General features: G+C 43.4%; 1 protein-coding gene and 1 long non-coding RNA gene across 4 annotated transcripts in view; one reads left to right on the top strand and one right to left on the bottom strand.

The window, feature by feature from the left end:
- Positions 1-19,419, top strand: part of LOC111179486 (uncharacterized) — a 92,652-nt gene extending 73,233 nt beyond the window's left edge. For 2 of the 3 annotated variants that reach the window (XR_016391029.1, XR_016391028.1), the window contains exons 7-8: positions 495-561; positions 15,085-19,419. This is a non-coding gene — a long non-coding RNA (uncharacterized LOC111179486). Of the gene's footprint in view, positions 1-494; positions 562-3,844; positions 4,068-15,084 lie in introns of all 3 variants that reach the window. The other variant, XR_016391030.1, reaches the window with a different exon arrangement.
- The window catches only part of ADAMTS18 (ADAM metallopeptidase with thrombospondin type 1 motif 18), an 81,475-nt gene that overhangs the window by 8,392 nt on the left and 50,553 nt on the right, over positions 1-22,530 (bottom strand). The window contains 5 exon segments of the mRNA XM_089903331.1: positions 5,491-5,703; positions 11,632-11,817; positions 14,175-14,379; positions 17,607-17,733; positions 20,369-20,510. Coding sequence (XP_089759457.1) covers positions 5,491-5,703; positions 11,632-11,817; positions 14,175-14,379; positions 17,607-17,733; positions 20,369-20,510 — 873 coding nt within the window.

Raw genomic sequence — 22,530 nt, forward strand, 5'->3', positions numbered from 1 at the left:
GTGTGCCTCCCAGTTAAGTGACTCATAAAGAAGAGAGCTTCCAGAAATACAGAAGCTGCTATAAGAATGCAGAAACAAATAGAGACACATCTAGGCAATTCATCACAGTATTTAAAGAATTCCAGGCAATCTCTGCAGATACGATAGTGGAGGGGATAGTTCAAAACTTGGACAGCAAAAGAAATAACTCTCCAAGACAGCTTTGGAATTATGCCCTCTGTGCCCAGCCGAATTCTGAGTTAGCTTGGTGGATATGGTGCTTCCTAGAAGTCAATTATTTCACTGTCCAACTAAAGTTAAAAAAAAAAAAAAAGACTAATAAGGACTGTCAACTTATATTTTTCCAGGCACACATATAAAGATATTTGTGCCTGGAAAACAAGAAAATATTATCAGGGGAAAAGATAGCCCTTTAAATAGATTTTTATATGTATTTTACTTTTTAAAAATTCACTAAATTATCCTCATTATTGTTCTTATTTTATTGTGGACAGGTGCAGACTTCATCTTGGACAAGCATCACTATATGGATTGGCATTTGAGAGGAAAAAATACATTGAGGTAAAAAGAGTATGAGTTTTGGAATTAGCCCCAAATTCAAATATAGCTGTATTAGTGTTATGAAATCATTTAAACCAGAAGTTGGCAAACTTTTTTTGTAAAGAGCAAGACAGTAAATATTTTTATTTGATTTACAATATTGTATTAGTCTCAGGTGTACAACAGAGTGATTCAAAATTTTTATAGATTATATTCCGTTTATAGTTATTATAAAATATTGGTTATATCCCCTGTGCTGTAAAACATGTCATTGTAGCTTATTTATTATATATACAGTAGTTTGTACCTTTTAATGTTTGTACCTTTTAATGGTTTGTTCTCTATATTTTTTACATTCTACATATAAGTGATAACAAACAGTGTTTGTCCTTCTCTATCTGACTTATTTCACTAAGCATAATACCTTCCTGGTCCATTGATGTTGCTGCAAATGGCATTGTTTCCTTTCTTATGGCTGAGTAGTAGTCCATCATATACATGTACCACATCTTCTTTATCCACTCATCTGTTGATAGGTACTTAGTTTGCTTTCATATCTTGGTTATTGTAAATAATGCTGTTATGAAAATTAGGGTGCATGTATCTTTTTGAATTAGTGTTTTCGTTTTCTTTGGATACATACCCAGGAGTTGAACTGCTGGGTCATATGGTAGTTCTATTTTTAGTTTTTTGAGGAATGTCCATACTGTTTTCCACAGTGTGCACCAATTTACATTCCCACCAACAGTGTATAGGGGTTCCCTTTTCTCCACATCCTCGCCAACATTTGTTATTTGTGTTCTTTTTGACGATAGCCATACTAAGAGGTGTGAGGTAACATCTCACTGTGTTTTATTTTTGGCTGTGTTGGGTCTTCGTTGCTGTGCGTGTGCGGGCTTCCTGTAGTTGCGGGGCGAGCGGGGGCTACTCTTCAGTGTGGGCTTCTCATCGCGGTGGCTTCTCTTGTCGTGGAGCACGGGCTCTAGGCACGCGGGCTCAGTAGTTGCGGCACGTGGGCTCAAGAGTGCAGGCTCAGTAGTTGTGGTGCATGGGCTCAGCTGCTCTGCAGCATGTGGGATCTTCTCGGACCAGGGCTTGAACCCGTGTCCCCTGCATTAGCAGGCAGATTCTTAACCACTGTGCCACCAGGGAAGCCCCTAACTGTGGTTTTGATTTGCATTTCTCTGACAATCAGTGATGTTGAGCATCTCTTTGGCCATCTGCATGTCCTCTTTGGAAAAGTGTTTATTCAGTTCTTCTGCCCATTTTTGATTGGGTTGTTTTGTTTTTTGATATGGATTTGTGTGAGTTGTTTATATGTTTTGGATATTATCCCCTTATTAGTCACATCATTTGCAAATATTTCCTACCAGTCGGTAGGTTGTCATTTCATTTTGTCTATGGTTTCCTTTGATGTGAAAAGTTTTTAAGTTTAATTAGATCCCATGTGTTTATTTTTGCTTTAGTTTCCTTTGCCTGAGGAGGCAGACCCAAAAACACATTGCTACAATTTATGTAAAAGAATGTTCTGCCTATGTTTTCTTCTAGGAGTTTTATGGTTTCTGGTCTTACATTTAGGTCTTTAATCCATTTTGAGTTTATTTGTGTATATGGTATGAGAAAATGTACTAATTTCATTCTGTTACATGCAGTGGTACAGTTTTCCCAGTACCACTAATTGAAGAGACTATTTTCTCCACTGTGTATTCTTGCCTTCTTCGTTGTAGATTAATTGACCTTAAGTGCATGGGTTTAATTCTGGGCTCTCTATTCGGTCCCATTAATCCATGTGTCTGTTTTTGTGCCAGTATCATACTGTTTAGATTACCATAGTTTTTTAGTATAGTCTGAAGTCAGGGAGCATGATACCTCCAGTTCTGTTCTTCTTTCTCAAGATTGTTTTGGCTATTTAGGGTCTTTTGTGTTTCCAAACAAATTTTAAGATTATTTGTTCCAGTTCTGTGAAAAATGCTACTGGTATTTTGATAGGGATTGCACTGAATATGTAGATTGCCTTGGGCAGTATGATCATTTTAACAATATTAATTAATTCTTCCAATCCACAAACACAGTATATCTTTCCATCTGTTTATGACCTCTTCAATTTCTTTGATCAGTGTCTTAGAGTTTTATGAGTACAGGTCTTTTACTTCCTTGGGTAGGTTTATTCCTAGGTATTTTATTCTTTTTGATGTAATTGTAAATGGGATTGTTTAATTTCTCTGACAGGTTTTTATTAGTGTATGGAAATATAACAGATTTCTGTATATTAATTTTGTATCCTACAGCTTTACCAAATCCATTGATGAGCTGTGGTAGTTTTTTTGGTGGTGTAGCTTTAGGAGTTTCTATGTATAGTATAATGTCATCTACAGACAGTGACAGTGTTACTTCTTCTTTTCCAACGTGGATTCGTTTTATTGCCCTGCCTTGTGCAGAGGCTGCTGACTGCTGCTTGGTGAGGCTGTGCACAAGGTGGCTGGCTGCAGAACCCTGGGGTTAGTGCTGGCTTGCTGGTGAGCAGGGTCAGGGTCCAGGAGATCCCAGGGCTGACGCCCACCGACTGGTGCATTCAGCCAGGTCCTGGGGCTAGTGCCAGCCCAGTGGCAGGCAAAGTCAGGTCCTGGCGTCTGGCTGCATTGTCCAGTGGTCCCAGAGGCTGTGTCTAAATATTGGTGGGTAAAGCCATTTTCTGACACAGCTGCTGTGGGTCTGGCATGTCTCACAGCTTGTGTTGGCCTACTGATGAGTTGGGCTGGATCCCAGGGCAGCTGGCAGCCAAGGTATCTCAGAGCTGGTGTTGGCCTGCTGGTGGGTGGGCTGGGTCCCGCCATGGCTGCAGTTGTCCTGAGGCTGCTGTCCACCCGCTGGTGGGTGAGGCTGGTTCTGAGGCTAGAGCAGGCTCACTGGTAGGCTGGGCTTGGGCCCAGGGAGTCTTAAGGCAGCCTCTTTGCTGGTGGGTGGGGCAGCATCTGCACCCAGTTAAATTGCTTGGCCTGAGGCGTCCCAGTACTGGTGCCTTTAGGCTGGTAGGCAGGGCTGGATCCCTAGGCTAATCAGCTAGAGGGAGGTTACAGAGTGGCGCTTGCCAGCACTAGTGTCCACGTGGTAGAACGAGCTCCCCCAGTGCCAGTGTCTGTATCCAGGGTTTGTTCCAGTTGCTTCCTTCTTCTCCAGGAGACTCTCCAAGATCAGCAGGTAGCTCTGACCCAGGCTCCTTTCTAAGCATTGCTTATGCCCTAGGTCTCAGAGCGCGTGAGATTCTGTGTGCACCCTTTAAGAGCGGTGTCTCTGTTTCCCACAGTGCTCCGGAACTCCTAAAAGTAAGCTCCACTGGCCTCCAAGGCCAGACGTCCTGAAGGCTCATCTTCCTGGTGCAGATCCCTCACTCCCTGGGGACAAGCTCTGCAACTGTAGCTATTCTCCCATTTGTGAATCACCCACCTGGGGGTATACTGCGACTCTGCCTCTCCTACCCATCTCACTGTGGCTCCTCCTTTACATCCTTAGTTGTAGAAGATCTTTTGGTAGGTTCTGGTCTTTGTCGTCAATTGTCGTTCTGTAAATAGTTGTTATTTTGGTGTGCCCATGAGAGGGGGTGAACTCCTACTGTGTCATCTGGGGAACTCTCCTCTCACACTAGTACATATTTTAGGCTTTATGGGCTATACGATTTTTGTTGCAGTTACTCAACTTTGCCTTTGTAGCACTAAAGCAGCCGTGAACACTACAAACAAATGAGCATGGCTGTGCGCTAATAAAAGTTTATTCAGGCAGCAGCTGGCGGAGATGATTTGCCCACTGGAAATTATTTGCTGATCCCTGATCTAAATGATTTTACATGAATCAATTTCCAAATCTGTTAAAAGAGTAAAATAACGATAAAAATTTTTTAAAGGAATTCATAGCAATAGGCATAGCACCTAGTAGGAGCCTAGCCAGTTAGAGATATGCAATCATGCTAATTTCCTGATCTTTCCTCCATGTTTGAGTTCCCAGAGCCTCCCCAATACATACCCAAACCTACCTGGCTCCTGTGTTGCATGATGAGGTGGGTAGCACCTCTCAAGCCAGTGGGGTCTCTGAAGAGCTATGGAACTCCCATTGGTTGTAACAACGCACGGACCAAAACACAGCTTTGGATTCCTGAAGGCATATTATTCTCTGAGACTGAGCATCACATACCAATCCTAGCCCAAAGCAGTGTGTCTAAAGTTGCCGCCAAGTCTTTCGAGGAAAAGGGTGTCTCTAACAAACATCTGAGTTTAAAAGCTGGGTGTCTTTGGCTGAATTGCTGAAGTCGCTGAGCTCTACCTGCCTCAAAATAGGGACAATAATACCCACTGATAAGACTGTTTCCAGGACGAAGGGAGGGAATAGAGGATGCGTGTACAGTCCGTAGCATAGAAAGCGTTTGACAAATGTTACCTATTATTCAGAAACATGACATAAAAACGAAGCGAGTCAAGCCTCTGAGAAGCATTTCTAAAATACAGAAGACCCTCGTGATGGTTTGAACATCAGCACGACGTGATGGCCCTGGGGCTAAGGACTTTATTTACTCATTAAAAAAGGCTTCCCTGGTGGCGCAGTGGTTGAGAGTCCGCCTGCCGATGCAGGGGACATGGGTTCGTGCCCCAGTCCGGGAGGATCCCACATGCCGCGGAGCGGCTGGGCCCGTGAGCCATGGATGCTGGGCCTGCGCATCTGGAGCCTGTGCTCCGCAAGGAAAAAAAAAAACCCCAGCTCTGCAAGATATTATCATCTCCATTTTCTAGATGTGAAAATGGAGGCTCACCGATGATGGAATCTGCCCAGGGCCGCATGGGCAGTGGAGCTGGCCAAGGAGCTCAGGTTGTTTGGACAGGTCTGTAACAGCAGCAGTTGTAAACTGCCTCCTTTTGTTGAATGTCTCCTAAGTGTAAACCCACTCAATCTGTGTGCGCTCACCTGTTGCCATGGCGACGAATACCACCCAGCTGCCATACTGTACACTGGACGGGCTGGACACGCCCCTCGGTTGCAGGTTTCTTCCAAGTCCAGGTTTGGTTTCTTAATATTGCGGCACCGTCGCTCAGGGAGGGTTATCAGCTTGCCCTGGAAGGCCTTCTCGCTGCATTTCATTTCCCTCTTCCTTACCCCCAAACCACAGCTAGCGGAACACTAGGGGCCAAGAAAAGAGGCGTCAGTGTGCAGGCTCCACCGTCAAGTCTGCTGAGCAGATGCGTTCTGACCTAAGGATGCACCATCCACTTGTAATCCGAGGGATGGAACTGCAGCAGGTCAACCACACCACACCTGGATCCCGAAAGCACTGCACCCAGTCCCTCGTGCTGTAGAGGCCAGAGAATCGGAGTCACTTTCCCAAGGTCACAGAATTCATCAGTACCGTAGAACAAAATGAGGCCCTGCCCAGCAGGAGATGCCACGTGGAGGGAGTGAGACAAAGTCCGAGAGAAAGACAAGATTGGCAGAGGATGTGATCAGGATCTCTGTGTAGTGACTGGATGTCCAGGAATACCTGAGGCCTCTCTGCAGAGTCAGGGCTCGGTGTGCCAAGGAAGCAGGGCAGGGAGACTGCGGTTAGAGGCAGTGCAGCGGAAGAATCGTCAGATCACAAGTAACTTTCCTTCATTTTTACCCTGCCTCTCTCTTGGCTGAGATACAACCTGCAGCTGTGGTATGGCAGGAAAAACAAAGAAGGATGGAGGCTGATGAAACGTATGAGAAAACCTGTTTTGGTTTTAAACAGTATTATGGAATACTGTACGAAGCCTTGATGAACTGAATAAATCAGTAAGAACTGGCGTCAGTGTAACCATCATAAATAACGAAGGACAGGGATAGGATCAAGATGCTGGAGGACCAGGATATGGAGCTCACCTTCTGCCACAAATACATCAAAAATACACCTGCACGTGGAATGATTCTCACAGAACATCTACTGAACCCTGGCAGGAGACCTCAGACTTTCAAAAGGGTAAGAAAATCTCCACCTAACTGGGTAGGACAAAAGAAAAAAGGAAAAAAAAGAGAGAAAGGAATTGGGACAGGATCTGTGCCCCTGGGAGGAAACTGTGCAAGGGGAAAGCTTTCTGCACCCTGGGAAGTCCCCTCACTGGCAGGGAGATCAACCGGGACAGCGGGGAAGCTTTGGAGCCTTGGAGGAGCACAGCAACCAGTTTGTAGAGGGCAAAGAGGAGAGAGATGTGCATGGAGGGTTGGCATCACTGCCCAGCACCCCCTAGCCTGAGATGCTCCTCTGCTGAGGCAGGCAGGGGCTGGGTGCTGACGCTCGGGATTTGGAGGTCAGACCCAGGGAGAGGACTGGGGTTGGTTGCTTGGAGACACCTGGAGGGGGCTAGGGCATGGTATGCCCCAGCTGAGGGAGGACAGAAAGAAGCCTGGGCCCATTAGAGAGGCAAGGCACTATTGTTGGGGGGGGGTGTGTGCTAGGAGGGGGGCAGGACCGCCACAGGAGCTTCTTTCTCTGTGAGGGCACTCTCGGCAGCAAAGTCCTGGAGGGGAAAGTCTGCAACCTAGGTTACTCTACCCAGCAAGATTACCATTTCGAATAGAACGGGAGGGAAAGAATTCCTCAGGCAAGCAAAAACTAAAAGAATACAGCACTAAACCTATCCTAAAAGAAATACTGAAAGGTCTTTTCTAAACAGAAAGGAAGATATAGGAAGGAGGAAATCACAAATGGAAAGTAAATCACTTAAAGAATTCAATATACAGATCAAAAGGAAAAAAAAACCTATCTGTGAAAGCAATGATAAACACAGGAACAGCAAGAGGATAAACATGAAGATGTACAAAAGGACATGAAAATCATAAAATGTGGAGAAAGAGTAAGAAAATGTAGGTTTTTTTTTTTTAGAATGTGTTTGAGCCTATTTGACTATCAGTCTAAAGCAAGCAGATATAGGAAGGGGTGAACATACTTGAGAAACAGGGCAACCACAAATCAAAAACGTATGATAGATTCACAAAAACCAAAAGGAAGAAAACACAAGCATAAAATAAAAGGAAATCATTAAACCACAAAAAGAAAAACAAGAAGACCGGAACAAAGAAGAAACAGAATTAGAAGAAACAGAATTAACTGGAAAACAAGGTTTAAAGTGGCAATAAATACATATGTATCAATAATTACCTTAAATGTCAATGGACTGAATGCTCTAATCAAAAGACACAGAGTGGCAGACTGGATTAAAATACAAGAGACCCACCGTAGGGCAAAGGACACAAATAGATTGAAAATGAGGGGATGGAAGAAGACACTTCGTACAAACAGAAACGACAAGAAAGCGGGAGTCACAATACTTGTATCAGACAAAATAGACTTTTTCTTTATGGCCTCTGTTTTAAAGAAGGACACTATATAATGATAAGAGGATCAATACAAGAGGAGGATTTTACACTCCTTAACATATATGCACCTAATATAGGAGCACCAAAATACATAAAACAAATCCTAACAGACATAAAGTCTCCAACTATTATTGTATTCCTGTCAATCTCTCCCTTTAACACCCCACTCATATCAATGGACGTATCTTCTGGACAGAAAATCAAAGACAACAGAGATCCTAAATGATACAATAGAACAGTTACACTTAATTGATATTTTTGGGACAGTACATCAAAAAAAACCCAAACAAACCAGAATACACATTCTTTTGAAGTACACATGGAACATTCTCTAGGACTGACCACATACTAGGGCACAAAACTAACCTCAACACATTTAAGTGTATAGAAATTATTTTGAGCATCTTCTCTGACCGCAATGGCATGAAACTAGAAATCAACCATAGGAAAAGAAATGAGAAAAAAACCGATTACATGGAGACTAAACCATGTGCTACTAGAAAAACCAATGGGTCAACAAGGAAGTCAAAAAAGAAACTAAAAAATACCTTGAAACAAATGAAATGAAAGCACAACCATACAAAATCTATGGGATGCAGCAAAATCAGTTCTTACAGGGAAGTTCCTAGAAATACATGCCTTCCTCAAAACAACAAGAAAAATCTCAAACAACCTAACCTACTACCTGAAATAATTAGAAAAAGGAGAGTAAATTAGAAAAAGGAGAGTAAACAAACATAAGGCAGCAGAAGGAAGGAAACAATACAGATCAGAGGAAATAAAACAGAGATTAAAAAACAATAGAAAAAAATCAATAAAATCAAGAGCTGGTTCTTTGAAAGGGTAAACAAAATTGACAAACCTCTGACCAGACTCACCACGAAGAAAAAGAGAACCCCAATAAACAAAATAAGAAATGAAAAATGCCTTAAAGACTTAAACATAAAACATGACACTGTAAAACTCCTAGAAGAGAGCACAGGCAAACCATTCTGACATAAATCATACCGGTGTTTTCTTAGGTCAGCTTCCCAAGGCAATAGAAATAAAAACAAAAATAAACAAGTGGGACCTAATCAAACTTACTTACAAGGTTTTTCACAGCAAAGGAAACCATAAAAAAACTGAAAAGACAACGTGTGGAACAGGAGAAAACTTTTGCAAATGATGCAACCAACAAGGGCTTAATCTCCAAAATATACAAACAGCTCATACAACTTAACAACAGAAAAGACAAACAACCTAATTGAAAAATGGGCAGAAGACCTAAATAAACATTTCTCCAAAGAAGGCGTACAAATGGCCAATAGGCACATGAAGAGATGCTCAACATCGCTAATTATTAGGGAAATGCAAATCAAAACTACAGTGAGGTACCACCTCACACTGGTCAGATGGCCATTATTAAAAAGTCTACAAACAACAAATGCTGGAGAGGGTGTGGAGAAAAGGGAACCCTCCTGCCCTGTTGGTGGGAATGTAAGTTGGTGCAGGCACTGTGGAAAACCGTGTGGAGGTTCCTCAGAAAACTAAAAATAGAATTGCCACATGATCCAGCATATAACCAGACAAAAAACTTTAATTCAAAACAATACACGCACCCCTATGTTCATAGCAGTACTAGTCACAATAGCCAAGACATGGAAGCAACCTAAATGTCTATGGACAGATGAATGGATAAAGGAAATGTGGTACATATATGCAGTGGAATATTACTCAGCCATAAAAAAGAATGAAATTATGCCATTTGCAGCAACATGGATGGATCTAGAGATTATCATACTAAGTGAAATAAGTCAGAAAGAGAAAGACAAATACCATATGATATCACTCCTATGCGGAAGCTAAGATATGACACAAATGAACATATCTATGAAACAGAAACAGAGTCACAGACACAGAGAACAGACTGGTGGTTGCCAAAACGGAGGGGTGGAGGGAGAGGGATGGATTGGGAGTTTGGGGCTAGTAGATGCAAATTTTTACATTTAGAAATGGATAAACTACGAGGTCCTGCTGTATAGTACAGGGAACTATATCCAAGCTCCAGGGATAAACCATAAAGGAAAAGAATATAGAAAAGAGTGTATACATGTGTATAACTGAGTCACTTTGCCATACAGCAGAAATTACCACAACATTGTAAGTCAACTCCACTTCAATAAAGACAAAATAAATAAATAATGAAGGATAACACTGAGCTTATACTTACAGCAGCTCTATGAGGGAGGGAGGTGCAAGTGTTGGCTCCAAGGTGCCGAGGAGGAAAATGAGGCTTAGCCCAAGGTCACACCTGTAGTAATCACTGAAGGCTGCTTTTTAATGGGCTAAGTCTGATTCAAGCCCATGCCTTTAGCCATTAGGTTATAATGTCTCTTAAAGAAAATGAGCGAGGAGGAGAGAGGCGGATGTGTTGCTCTATACTTGTCATCTACATAGAATGAAAGGGCATTGATGGAAAAGACCCAGAGGCTGTTGGGATAGAAGTCCCTCCACTACTGGACCTCACCATCCCCACTAGTGACCTTTTCTCTTTCTGGGCATCTGTCTTTGCTCACCAGACGGTGGACTCCATAAGAGCAGAGACCTCGCCTTACGTGTTTCTGATGGACACTTGCGGTTTGGCGTCTTTTCTCATGTTTCCTATGCCTGTGAACTCAAAGGATTTTTCCCAAGCTAGAAGTCTGGGAGGCATCTATAAACTTCCCTCTCCCCTACCCAACGTATGCCTGAAGGTACCAGCCGGCTTCTTTAGGAACTCTCAAAGACCCTGCTTCCTGCCATCCCTGGAAAACTTTCATCTTTCATTTTCATCACTGCAACATCCAGGCAAGCGCCTTTCCTGCCTCTGGCTTTGGGTTCCCCTCTGTCTGAGATGAAAACCTGATTGTTCCACTGCTTTATTTAAAATTTTAAATAGCTCCCCAACCTTTACAGGATGTATTTGTAGCCCGCCACCCCCGGCCCTCACGAGCTGTGCCTGATGAAACCTCCAGCTTCCACCCCGACCCCGTGCCCAGTTCCGCCCTGACTGCGTTATATTCTCCGGTCTCTCCCTTGCGTAGGGTGCACCCTCTGTCTGAACAGCCGTGGCCCTGGCTTTGCCTGATTCCTGCTCATCCCTCCGGCTCACACTCCCTGGAAAGTCTCTTCTGCCAAGGTTTCCTCCTGACGCGGGGGTTGGGTGGACCTCAGGCTCTCCCGTGGGATCACAGACCTCTACCACAGCACTCCGCTTACCTTACCTGTATATTTTTAAAATTTATTTAAATTATTTATTTTTGGCTGCGTTGGGTCTTCGTTGCTGTGCATGAGCTTTCTCTAGTTGCGGCTAGCAGGCTCTAGAGCGCAGGCTCAGTAGTTGTGGCGCACGGGCTTTTAGTTGCTCCGCGGCACGTGGGACCTTCCCGGACCAGGGCTCGAGCCCGCGTCCCCTGCATTGGCAGGCGGATTCCCAACCACTGCGCCACCAGGGAAGTCCCACCTGTATTTTTATACACATGCTTTATGCGGTTTGGTACCTCCACGGCCCAGACAGTGCCCAATCAGTGTGATGGGTGCTTTATTAATGTGTGAGGAAGAAATCAGCAGGGAAGAATGAATAGTAAGCAGCCACTTGGTATACACGTGTGGAACAGAGAGGAGCATTGAGTGGATGCTGGGGGATGAGCTGAGCATTCCCAATAAAACCCAGCACTACATCTAAACTCATACCTCACTCCACGAAGAGACGACCCACTGGAGCCGACTGTTCTTGGGACATCGTCCTAGGACGCAGCCTTCCTGCGATTCTGGTCTCGGGATGCTGGCACACAAGCTCTCAGGGACGTCCTCTACCGTGGCAGAACTTTTACACAGGACTTCACGTTTCCTCACCCCTCGTCCACAGGTCTTAGAACACTTGAGATTTAAAAACAGGCATGTACATGCTAGTCTCAAAAGACTGTCTTCCAGATGAATGCATTAATGAAGGGTTTACAGAGCAATTTTTAAGCACTAGAACCAAATGCCCAATAAAATCCCTTGCAGCCAGCACAATAAATCTTTCCTCCATCCAGAGCCTCTAAGTACAGATTACTGTTCCCTTTCAACATTCTGAATGCCCAGGGGTTGCTGTGTTGCCACAGGTCTGAAGACAAGTTTTATTCTTAATGGAGAAGACAGGGGTTCTGTGCACAGCACACATGATAACAATTCGGAAAATGCTACAGGGCCTATTCATGGATGTAACTGTATCTCTCTCTGGCACAAGGCAGAGTCAATCTGGGCACTGGTGAAAGAGGATCGTCAGTGCTTCGGACAAGGAGAATAATAGCAAAGTATAATATGTACAATAGGGACGGCAACAGACCTGACATTTATGAAAATGGGGTGGGAGTGTCCAATCCCTGCCCCTAACATCTGCTGTTTCTAGGCGGGGCCTTGTGCTAACTCTTGGGGAAAAATTAAGTCGACACTCATCAGATATTTGGAGGTAACCGTGCACGGTGGGTTCATACTCTTCTACTCTTACTGTCTTGACCTCCACCAGAACCGTGAAACATGTAAGGCGGCAAATCACCTCCTGGCTTTCAGATTTGTACTTCACAAGTTGCCAAGATCACTTAGAAGACTTTGGCCCCAGGCTGGGGTGTGCCCTCAAGGGACGTGTCCCCTCCCTGGCCTTTACAGTCTTCTTGTTCGCCTCTCAGAAGGGCCGCACGAGATGTGGTCCCACTTGTCTTGGCTGTTTGTGAGTTTGCAAACATCTGGGGCACCGTTCCAAGCCTGCTCAGAGGACCAGTGGGAATTCTCATTCTTCCTATTTCTAAGGGAGATGGAGACAGGATGATGACGATATCATAACAATCATCTCTCTGCAAACCACAGCAGAGAATGTCTATTGAATGCCTTCTGTGCATGATGATATACCTTAGTGTATACCAGGGTCTATATCACATGACCCTCTAAAGAGCCCATGAGATAACTGCTATTATCCCATTTTACAAAGGAGGTGTCTGAGAGTCACAGAGCTTAGGTACCTTGACCAAGATGAATCGACCGTCTGCCAAGTTGTGGAGATGGGCAAATTCGTCTGATATCAGACCAGGGCTCTGCACCCCTAAACATCTCTCATTCATGTTCATAACATCCAAGTAGTTAAATTCTTATTCAATAGAATTCTTATTTATCGCGATTTTTTTCCAGCATGGTAAAATGTTTAAATTGCTTCCCAAATGGTTTCCAGAGCCATGGTCTCTAATGGAAGAACTGGTTGCTATCACAGTTCTGAAGGACCCCTTTCATACTGAGTAAGTTCTCCAAAGGACATATTTGGTTTTAGTTGTCAAATAAAAGGGGGTGTGAGGGTGCAAGGCTAAACTGCATCCGAAATCAATACGCTCCAGGATGTAATGCACCCTATGTGGAAACTCGGTAGAAATGTGGTCAGGGGCTCCTACCTGGCTTCATAGTTCAGGTGATGAAACCTCTGCATTTTCTTTGCATTAATCCCTAAAACTGGCTCGCCATCCATGGTTTGGCAGAGGCTGGGCTCTCACCTGCAAGGATGCTGTGTACCAGGGTTCTTGGCACATTTTGGACCAGATAATGTCGGGGGGCCAGACATTTTTTACAATGCCCTGTGCATTGTAGGATGTTTTCCTCTACCAACCAGATGCCAGTAGCACCATCCTCCAGAGCTGTGACGATGAAAATGTCTCCACGGCCAAATTCCCCTGGGGGGCAAACTGCCTCCAGCTGAGACCCTCTGAGTTGTGAATGTTAGGTCATTCTAGGGCTCTTCCAACTTCGTGAGTTTGTACCTTTCACTGGGAGTTCGTGGCAAGAGCCGACTTCACGCCCAACTCCTCTCTGTAGCCTAATAACCGCACCTCTTGCCATCGAAGCAAGAGTTAAATAGCCTTTCTATGCCTAGTTCTTGCTATTTTCCGTTTGCTTTGGAGAATTCAGTAGCCAGTTTCATCTGCCAATCCTCCCACACTCGCTAGTCTAGCCTAAGTGGCCTCCATATTCTAATTTTTTAGGAGATCAGACTTATTCTAAGCTGTTGTACGGGGGGGTCTCACACTTCCGGCTGCATAAGCATCGCTACAAATGCTCATTCAAATGCCCCATTTCCCACTAACTCAGTGTGATTCCCACAAACGTATCAACAGCTGAGACGCTCTTAGGGGAAAAAAGATACCACCCATATTTTTGTCACCTTCCTTTTCCATGGGGAACGAGTCCAATGACTCCAAGCCTTTGCCACTTACCTGAGACCAGGGCCCAGGGCTCCATTCTGGAGGGCAGGCATGGCTGTTGCAGACTTGAACCTGAGTGGGTGTGCTCACTGGGCAGAGAGAATGCAACACCGCTTCCTCCTTTTGGAAGGGCTTCTTCTGGACACACTGGACCTTCCGGCTCTGCTGGCCTCCCGCACATGACCGGCTGCACACGCTCCATTCACCTGGCTTCCAGCTTTCAGTGAAAGACAGAATTACTTCTGGTGAAGCTAAGACTATGGATCATCAATTCCAAAGCAGTTACTGTGAAAGATTAACCACGTGATGAAAGTCTAAGGTCAACTGTAGAACCAATATGGCCAATTCATACTGATTCTGCTTTTATAGATTTTCAAGCCTATGTGAGCGTGGTCCATTTGTAGGGAATCACATGTAATCACCACGTAATTCTGGGGAAAAATACGTTCCTGTCCTCTGCAGGCAAAGAAACATGTGCCATTTGGAAATGCGAGCGATTCATTCGTTCAGCCAATTGGGATCTTAAACCCTGCGCCACGGGACCTCCTAGGCATTAGGGTTGGAAAAGATGGATGAAACAATGCTTCTCCCATTAAGAAGCTTATGGAAGAGGTGGCTATGTGGACAAATAAAGAAGATACTTTCTGATAACTGCTACAAAGAAGTTAATAAAAGTACAATAATGAGACTAATGAAACAAGGGGTCAGTGAGGGGGAGAGAGAGGGGTGTGTGTGCGCGCGCGTGCGAGCATCTGAAAGAGAGGGGGGCACATTCGGAGAGGGTCTTACAAAGAATATTTCTAAGTAGGTGGTTCCCCCAACTACTTTTTCTGGTTAGCCTTAAACTTTACTGATGGGTTAGAGATATAATCTCGAGTTCTTTATTTAAAGATTGCCAGGTCACTTCTTTTTTTTTTCACAGCTGTCTGAGACTTGGTGTACACTGAAGAATGATCAACTGCAACCAAGAATCCTTGTCAACAACTGGCTGTGATTAGTTGAAATTCTCTGATTCGAAGGCCTAGCATTAAAAAGATCCACCAGATAGGATGACGATACGTTTCAAAGCATCAATGTCTAAAACTGCTCTTGGTTTACAAATCTTCTAAGTATCATTTGAAAGCATAAAAACATCACTGAGACCAAATGTGTGTTTGTTACACGTCTGCATTTCTGCATCTTCCTAGTCCTTTGATATTTGCTCTGGTTTCCCCTGCCCCCCACAAGCCTGAGGTGTGAGGTTAAAGACCTTTCTTTCTGTTAGTCCAGAGAATTTAGTACATGAGTTCTAGGATTCTAAGTATTCTAAAACATTGCATAATCCATGTTATCTTAGTTAAAGAGAGATGATACCAAATAAAAGAATTCCTTATATTTGTGTAATCATTTTCTCTTACAGTAAGATGCAAAGAAAAGATAAATATTATCATGAAATTATTAGTTTTAATCAACCCCGACCTCACAGACCTGATTCCTCTACTTTCCATTTTCTCCCTTATTGCCTTTTTTTTTTTTTTGGCCGTGTCTTGTGCCTTGTGCAGAGTCCTAACCGCTGGACCACCAGGGAAGTCCCCTTACTGCTTTTTTATATTTATCATTTTTATAGCACGTATCTCACTGCATCTCAATTATCTGTTTACACATCCACCTCTTCCATTCGACGGTGGGTTCATTGATGGCAGGAACTACAAGCTATTCATCTCCACCTTCCAGTCCTCAGCTGAGGGCCTGGCGTACCGTAGGGCATATAACATGGTCATTACATGGGAAAATAATGGAGTTAGATCAGATGAACTCCTTTGTCCTTAGAGCTCTAATAGTCTAAGCCCTTATTTCTAGTATATCTCTGCAGAAGAATAGTCCCTAAAAGGTCCCATTATTCAACAGGAAATACTGAGATAAATAATAGGGTTGCAGGGAATTCCCTGGAAGTCCAGTTGTTAGGACTTCGCAGGTTTGATCCCCAGTCAGGGAACTAAGATCCTGCATGCCTCTCACTGCGAGGCCAAAAAAAAATAGGGTGGCATAAAAGGGAAAAGAAGCAAAAGACACTGCCCATTTCACTCCAACTCTGCAGAGTCACTGCAGGGGCTGTTCTGCTTTTAAAGAGCCAGCAAACTTGTTACTACACAGAATATCATTTCTACGTGGAGCCATCAGGAAAGTTCTGGGAGTTAAGCATGACCAACGCTCTCTCTTCCTTTTCATGGATGTACATACGAATGGGGTTCCTTTCTTTTCTTGGTGGAGATAAACAATGATGGAAAGGAGGCTAAAAACAAGAAAATATTAGCTTGCCATTCAAGTGTACTGACAATCCCTACACGTACCTAAACGTACACATGTGCGCGGGCACACGCGCACACAGCCCCATCTAAGGGAGAGATTATTCCACAAGGATCAATAACACTGTCTGGTTATCACGTCTTAGAGCCACGGGATATTTTTAGAGCCAGACATTTCTTAGCAAGAGAGAAAATTCCATGGAAGCCCCCCACATGTCCTTCTCCTTTTTGTGTTCAGGATACAGCTGGTTCCAAACTCTAAGGGAAAAACGGAGTTGACAGTTGGACCTAGGGGATCGGTGGGGAGCTGAAGCCCCAAACGATTATGACAAATACACTATTTACAAGGAAAAAAATATGTATGTATATAAAAAGATTGTGCAATATAATCGCATCACCACAAAGCAAACGCCACTTACTAAGATGATCGGAAACAGCGGGGAACACAACAGTGCTGTAGGAGAAACGCTGTCAACTCTATATAAATACATTTGGCAGAAGATAAATCAAACAAGAAGAGACTCCATTTGGCTGGGAACGTTAGTTAAAATTAGCGTTCAAATAGTAGTGTGGCTAAAATCAATCCAAAAGCAAACCCACTGAGCTCCCCACCGTGTCTCTTCATCAAAAACGGGGTTACCACTTGGGCTCTACACCCTTCCTTTTAACTTTGTGTCTTGCTACTGTGTAATTTGCATTTGGGCTTTCGTGGGTTGTAGAGTAATATGATTTTTAAATTCTTGGATGACTCTATAAACGTTAAGCATACAACCACATAGAGATTTAACTAACATACGATTCTGTGTTATTTAAATATCTGTTTTAGTTCAGAGAAGAGGGGTCTCTATGAAAAGGTTGAAAAAAGATGTCTTTATGCCTTTTTTTTTACCCCAAGGTTATGGTGGCAGAGCCAGAGTCTGAGTGTGTGAAGCAAATTTGTGCTTTTCAAGTTATATATTTTAACTGCAACTCTCGTCTCCTTTCTTATATTTGCCTTTTTTGGGGGGGTGGGGCGGGGGGTATTCTGTCTATCTTTGAATCACTTTTTTTTTGAGTCACTTTGGATCAGAGGCATCGACAGTGGCTTCAACCATCTCCTATCAACAATAAAGGCACACAAGTACAGATGCAACCAGAAAGACATTTCCAGATGACTTACTAGGCAGGGCAGGAGAAGGCGTTGCACATTTTGGGTTCAGTTGCTGGCTTGGCTCTCGCATTGCAGAATGAGGAATTGACTTGAGTGTTTTGATCCCGTAAGCAAATGGCCTTGACACTTATGTAACCTAATAAGACATGAGAAGTTACAAAGTGAAAATCGCAGGTAACCAATTCCACTTAGTTTCCAAGTGTAGCTTCAGGTTTACCAGGGTTCCGATAATTTACTGAAGATACAGAACCTAAATATTGTACGAAAACACTTCCTTCTGATAAAATCTACAACTAATGTGAATTCCACCCTCATGCCACGCCCCCCCCCAACAGTTTTCATATTTTAATAGTTTTTAACATGTAGCGTCTTAGTTTTGAAGACTGCCATGGATTCTAGAACGATATAGTAATGAAGGCAGGGCAATATTTTGAAATTGAAAACAGGGCAATATCTGTTTGAGGGAAGTATCCCAGAAGCTTTAACTCACACTGCACATATCTAACGGAAAATGTCCTGCAAAGAAAAATCTTGGGGGAATTATGTGTGGAAACCCTAAGATTTTGCTTTTTCATGAAGCATCTTCTACACTTGCCTGAGAGTGTGTGTACATATAAACAGAAAGTTGAACTCACTGAATATGTGTTCATGCTTGTCCGCAAGGACTCTGGTTTTTTGTTTCTGTCTGGTTCACCCCACTGCCTTGTTTTCGATGTTCATTTCAGGACATCTCATCAAGATACACTTTATTTTGTGTGTGATTAACTGTATTTGTCAGCTCCCCACATAGGAACGCTGCCCCCTCTTTCAATTCTCTTTATTCACATGGACTTTTCCTTAAAATGGAATCTGAGCAACAGTGAAAAGTCACTCCCGCTAGAATGATTAGGTTGAAGGGGGTTTACTTTCAGGAGGAACTGATCAAAATATTGGGACTCCCTAAAGTCAAGAGTTTGCTTCCGGAGAACGTATTCATTTGGACTTGTCTTCTCTTAGACTTCCGACATGCTATGGTCTGTGAGTCACACGAAGGTGTTGCTAACTCAAGGCAAAGGAGAATCCCATAATGCACTTGTCCAGCATCCTCCCCTTGGTTGTATTTATTCCCTGTAAATGGAAAACGGATTGAATCTCTCTCTTTCCCAAGGAACCTGTGCTCTCTCTGGAATACCAGGAAGTTATCGCGAATGATCTCAAAGAGCATTTGATACATGAACAACTGCTCATGCTCGAAGACTACGTGAAAAACAGCATAAAGATTATGGTTTCTGTTCGGTAAAAAAAAGAGAAAAAAGAACAGAAAATGATACATGTGTGGCATGTGTCTGAGTATGTGAAACACATGTGTTTTTATGTTTGCTTCAGAAAAAGAATACGATGTAGACCAAAGTATTAACACTGCTATTGCTGATTAAAAGATTATGGGAGATTATTTTCTTCTTTATAGCATATTGCTTTTAAAATGTGTATGAATAAAAAATATATTCCCTTTTAATTATTTCATATATATTTTTAAAAAGAAGTATTTCTTCATATTTTGTTAACTAGCATGGGCAGCTGAAGACAGAATTTCTTCACTTCCTGTATTTCTGCTCTGTCTCTGGTCCCAAGATGCCCCATTTTGCTCAGTGGGATGGACACAGTAGGGAGACCCTCTGTCACCAGGTGCTCTGAGCATGAGGAAGTGAGGGACCAACCTTCATGCTTTGGTTTCATGGACTCATTTATGGACTCATGCTTCTTCCCAAAGGGCAAGTGGGACAAAGATTGACTTACCAACCAATATGTGATATTTTGGGACCTAAATAAAATGCCTCCCGTCTACGCACTGAGAGGATGGCTGTTGTTTTTCCCTTCCTTACAAGGGCTATTTCTCGGATTTAATCCATTTCCCTGCGGGGCTGGAATGCCACTGCTTCCACGTGTCAGATCGCTGTCTTAAGTCTGCCTTGCGTGTTTTTTCACTGTCTTGCCCCTACCTTCTCCAAGTCCCACTGGGAGGCTGACAGCAACAGAAAAGTCAGGACAGAAAGACAGGAAGCTGTGAGCTGAAAAATCCATCAATGACTCAATCCTTATAAGAAATGGACACATATTTTCTATTTCCCCCCCTTGTACGTTTCAGATGCGTAACTTTTGAGTCCTGGTTGTGGCTGACTTGAGAATTGTGTGAGTGGGTTCCTTTCTACATAGGAAAATCCCCGAAGAGTACAAATAATATTTGCTTTTTGGTTTTTTTTTCCCTTACAGTGACAGTTCCCATAAAGATAGTTCTTTTGTTGCTTATTTAAACCATACGGTGGAAAGACGTCTGGAGTGAAAGAACCTGTTTTTTTTTTGTTTGTTTGTTTGTTTTAAAAACAGGGCAGGTGGGGGGGTTCTACAAAAGGAAACTGAGGCAGGGGCCAGACCACACGGGGTCCAGTGGGCCACAACGAGGAGCGTGGGTTTCATCCAAGTGCAAAGAGGAACCATGGATGACTTTGAAGTAGAAGAACATAATTTCATTTTTTTTTTTCTGTTGCTGTAATTTTTTTTGAATTTAATTTTTTTATACAGCAGGTTCTTATTGGTTATCTATTTTATACATAATAGTGTATATATGTCAATCCCAATCTCCCAATTCATCCCACCACCCACCCCTGCCCGCCACTATTCCCCCCGTGGTGTCCATGTTTGTGCTCTACATCTATGTCTCTATTTCTACCCTGCAAACCAGTGAAAGACCCTGTTTGAGGAGAGACGTGGAAGACGGTGAGGAAATCAACTACCTCCACCACAGGAGAAGGAGCAATCTGACTGCACTGTGCTCCAGGTGTGGCTGTGTCTTTCTGAGGCTGGCTGAGTTCCATTCACGACCTGGGGAAGTGCATATCTCCAAGATATCCCCGGATTTTTGCCTTGCATCAGAATCTGGACAGTGTAAGATACAAATCAGAGATCAAGATACAGGTCAGACCCTGGAATTCCAGAAATCTCACTGAACATTTTAGAGATATTTGCATGCCATTTTGACCTCAAAGCCGGTTCACATCATTGTTCCCAAGTAGGTTTTATGTTGATTTAAAGTTTGCCCATGACACTTTAAAATGTGTACCTCTAGAGCATCAGAACTGTGATTTAGAAAGACAGTAGGAAAACAGGACATTTGCTATAAGCCCACAACCCTCAGTTCTAGGCATATCCAATGAATAAGGCAAGAAAATAGATTTTTACCTTGTGTTGAAGGAGAGGTTATACTATGAGGTCTCAACCTTCACTTTAAACTTGAAAGCCTAGCATGATACTAAAATATGCTAACTCTCAAAACAGGCATAAAACTCTCAGCAGAAATCATTCTCATACTGAATACTGGGTAGATATATGTGGAACCTCCCAGGTTTGGGATGTTTAAATGTCTTTCCCCCCCCCTACGGTCTCAAACCTTTGGCCCATATATCTTTGTTCTATTATTTTAGGTATGACACTAGACAGTTCAACAACTCTTGCAGAGAGGTTCTAGTCATGGTGGTGCTCCAGAGATAACGGCTGAAATTGAATCAGCGTATATAGACTTTTATGATTTATCCTGGCTCACAACTTATAATCCCTCTCCTGGATGCCAGTACATGCTAGACACAAGGGAAGCACACAGAAAACCTCAGAACACCCCACTTAGAATCCCTATCATCAACCTTAGAATCCAGGCAGATTCCCAATAGGATTTCCAAAGAGAATCTGCCCAAAGAGCAGGTGTCTGTTAACTGTGTCCCAGGATGAGCAGATAAGACAAAAAGAAATACGATCAGACGTCGTGGTTGGTAATATATATACTGGAATGGATCTGACCTCAAAAGGGCAAGGACTTGGGATAAATCTGACACTATCAGGTCTGACTACAAAAATAAGAGCCATCATTTACTGGCACTTCCCAGGTGTCAGACACTCTGCTGGGCTTTTTCTATGCATTATTTCAAGAGTCCTCTAACAACTCTATAATGTAGGTGTCTATTTTTTCATCGAAAAAAAAAAAAAACTGAGAAGAATGAACTTGTGCAAGATCACACAGGTGACTGGTGAATGAAATTAAAATAGAATTTAGGCCCTCCAACAAAATGTGCCTAAAGACTGTAAGATATCACCTTTTTTTTTTTCTTGGAGTATAGTTGATTTACAATGTTGTGTTACTTTCAGGTGTAGCAAAGTGATTCTGTTATAGGTGTGTGTGTATATATATATGTGTGTGTGTGTGCGCACATGTGTGTATGTATATATATTCTTTTCCAAATTCTTTTCCATCATAGGTTATTACAAGATATTGAATAGGGCTTCCCTGGTGGCGCAGTGGTTGAGAGTCTGCCTGCCGATGCAGGGGACAAGGGTTTGTGCCCCAGTCCGGGAAGATCCTGCATGCTGCGGCGCGGCTGGGCCCGTGAGCCATGGCCGCTGAGCCTGCGCGTCCGGAGCCTGTGCTCCGCAACGGGAGAGGCCACAGCAGTGAGAGGCCCGCGTACCGCAAAAAAAAAAAAAAAAGGTATCGAATAGAGTCCCCTGTGCTATACAGTAGGGCCTTGTTGTTCATCTATTTTATATATAGTAATGTGTATCTGTTCATCCCAAGCTCCTGATTTATCCCCCCACCCCTTCCCCTTTGGTAACCGTAAGTTTGTTTTCTGTGTCTGGATATCACCTTGTTTTTGGTTTAGGCAAACACATTATCACATTATTTGCCTCCCTTCCTGATCCTCTCTTTTCTTTTTTTTTTTTTTTGCAGTATGCGGGCCTCTCACTGCTGTGGCCTCTCCCACTGCGGAGCGCAGGCTCAGCGGCCATGGCTCACGGGCCCAGCCGCTCCGCGGCATGTGGGATCCCCCCGGACCGGGGCACGAACCCGCGTCCGCTGCATCGGCAGGCGGACTCTCAACCACTGCGCCACCAGGGAAGCCCAAGGACA

Source organism: Delphinapterus leucas, chromosome 20, assembly GCF_059928025.1.
Source record: "Delphinapterus leucas isolate spDelLeu-1000000601 "Yukka" chromosome 20, BTC_Dleu_Yukka2, whole genome shotgun sequence".
In the NCBI taxonomy this organism is placed as follows: Eukaryota; Metazoa; Chordata; class Mammalia; order Artiodactyla; family Monodontidae; genus Delphinapterus; species Delphinapterus leucas.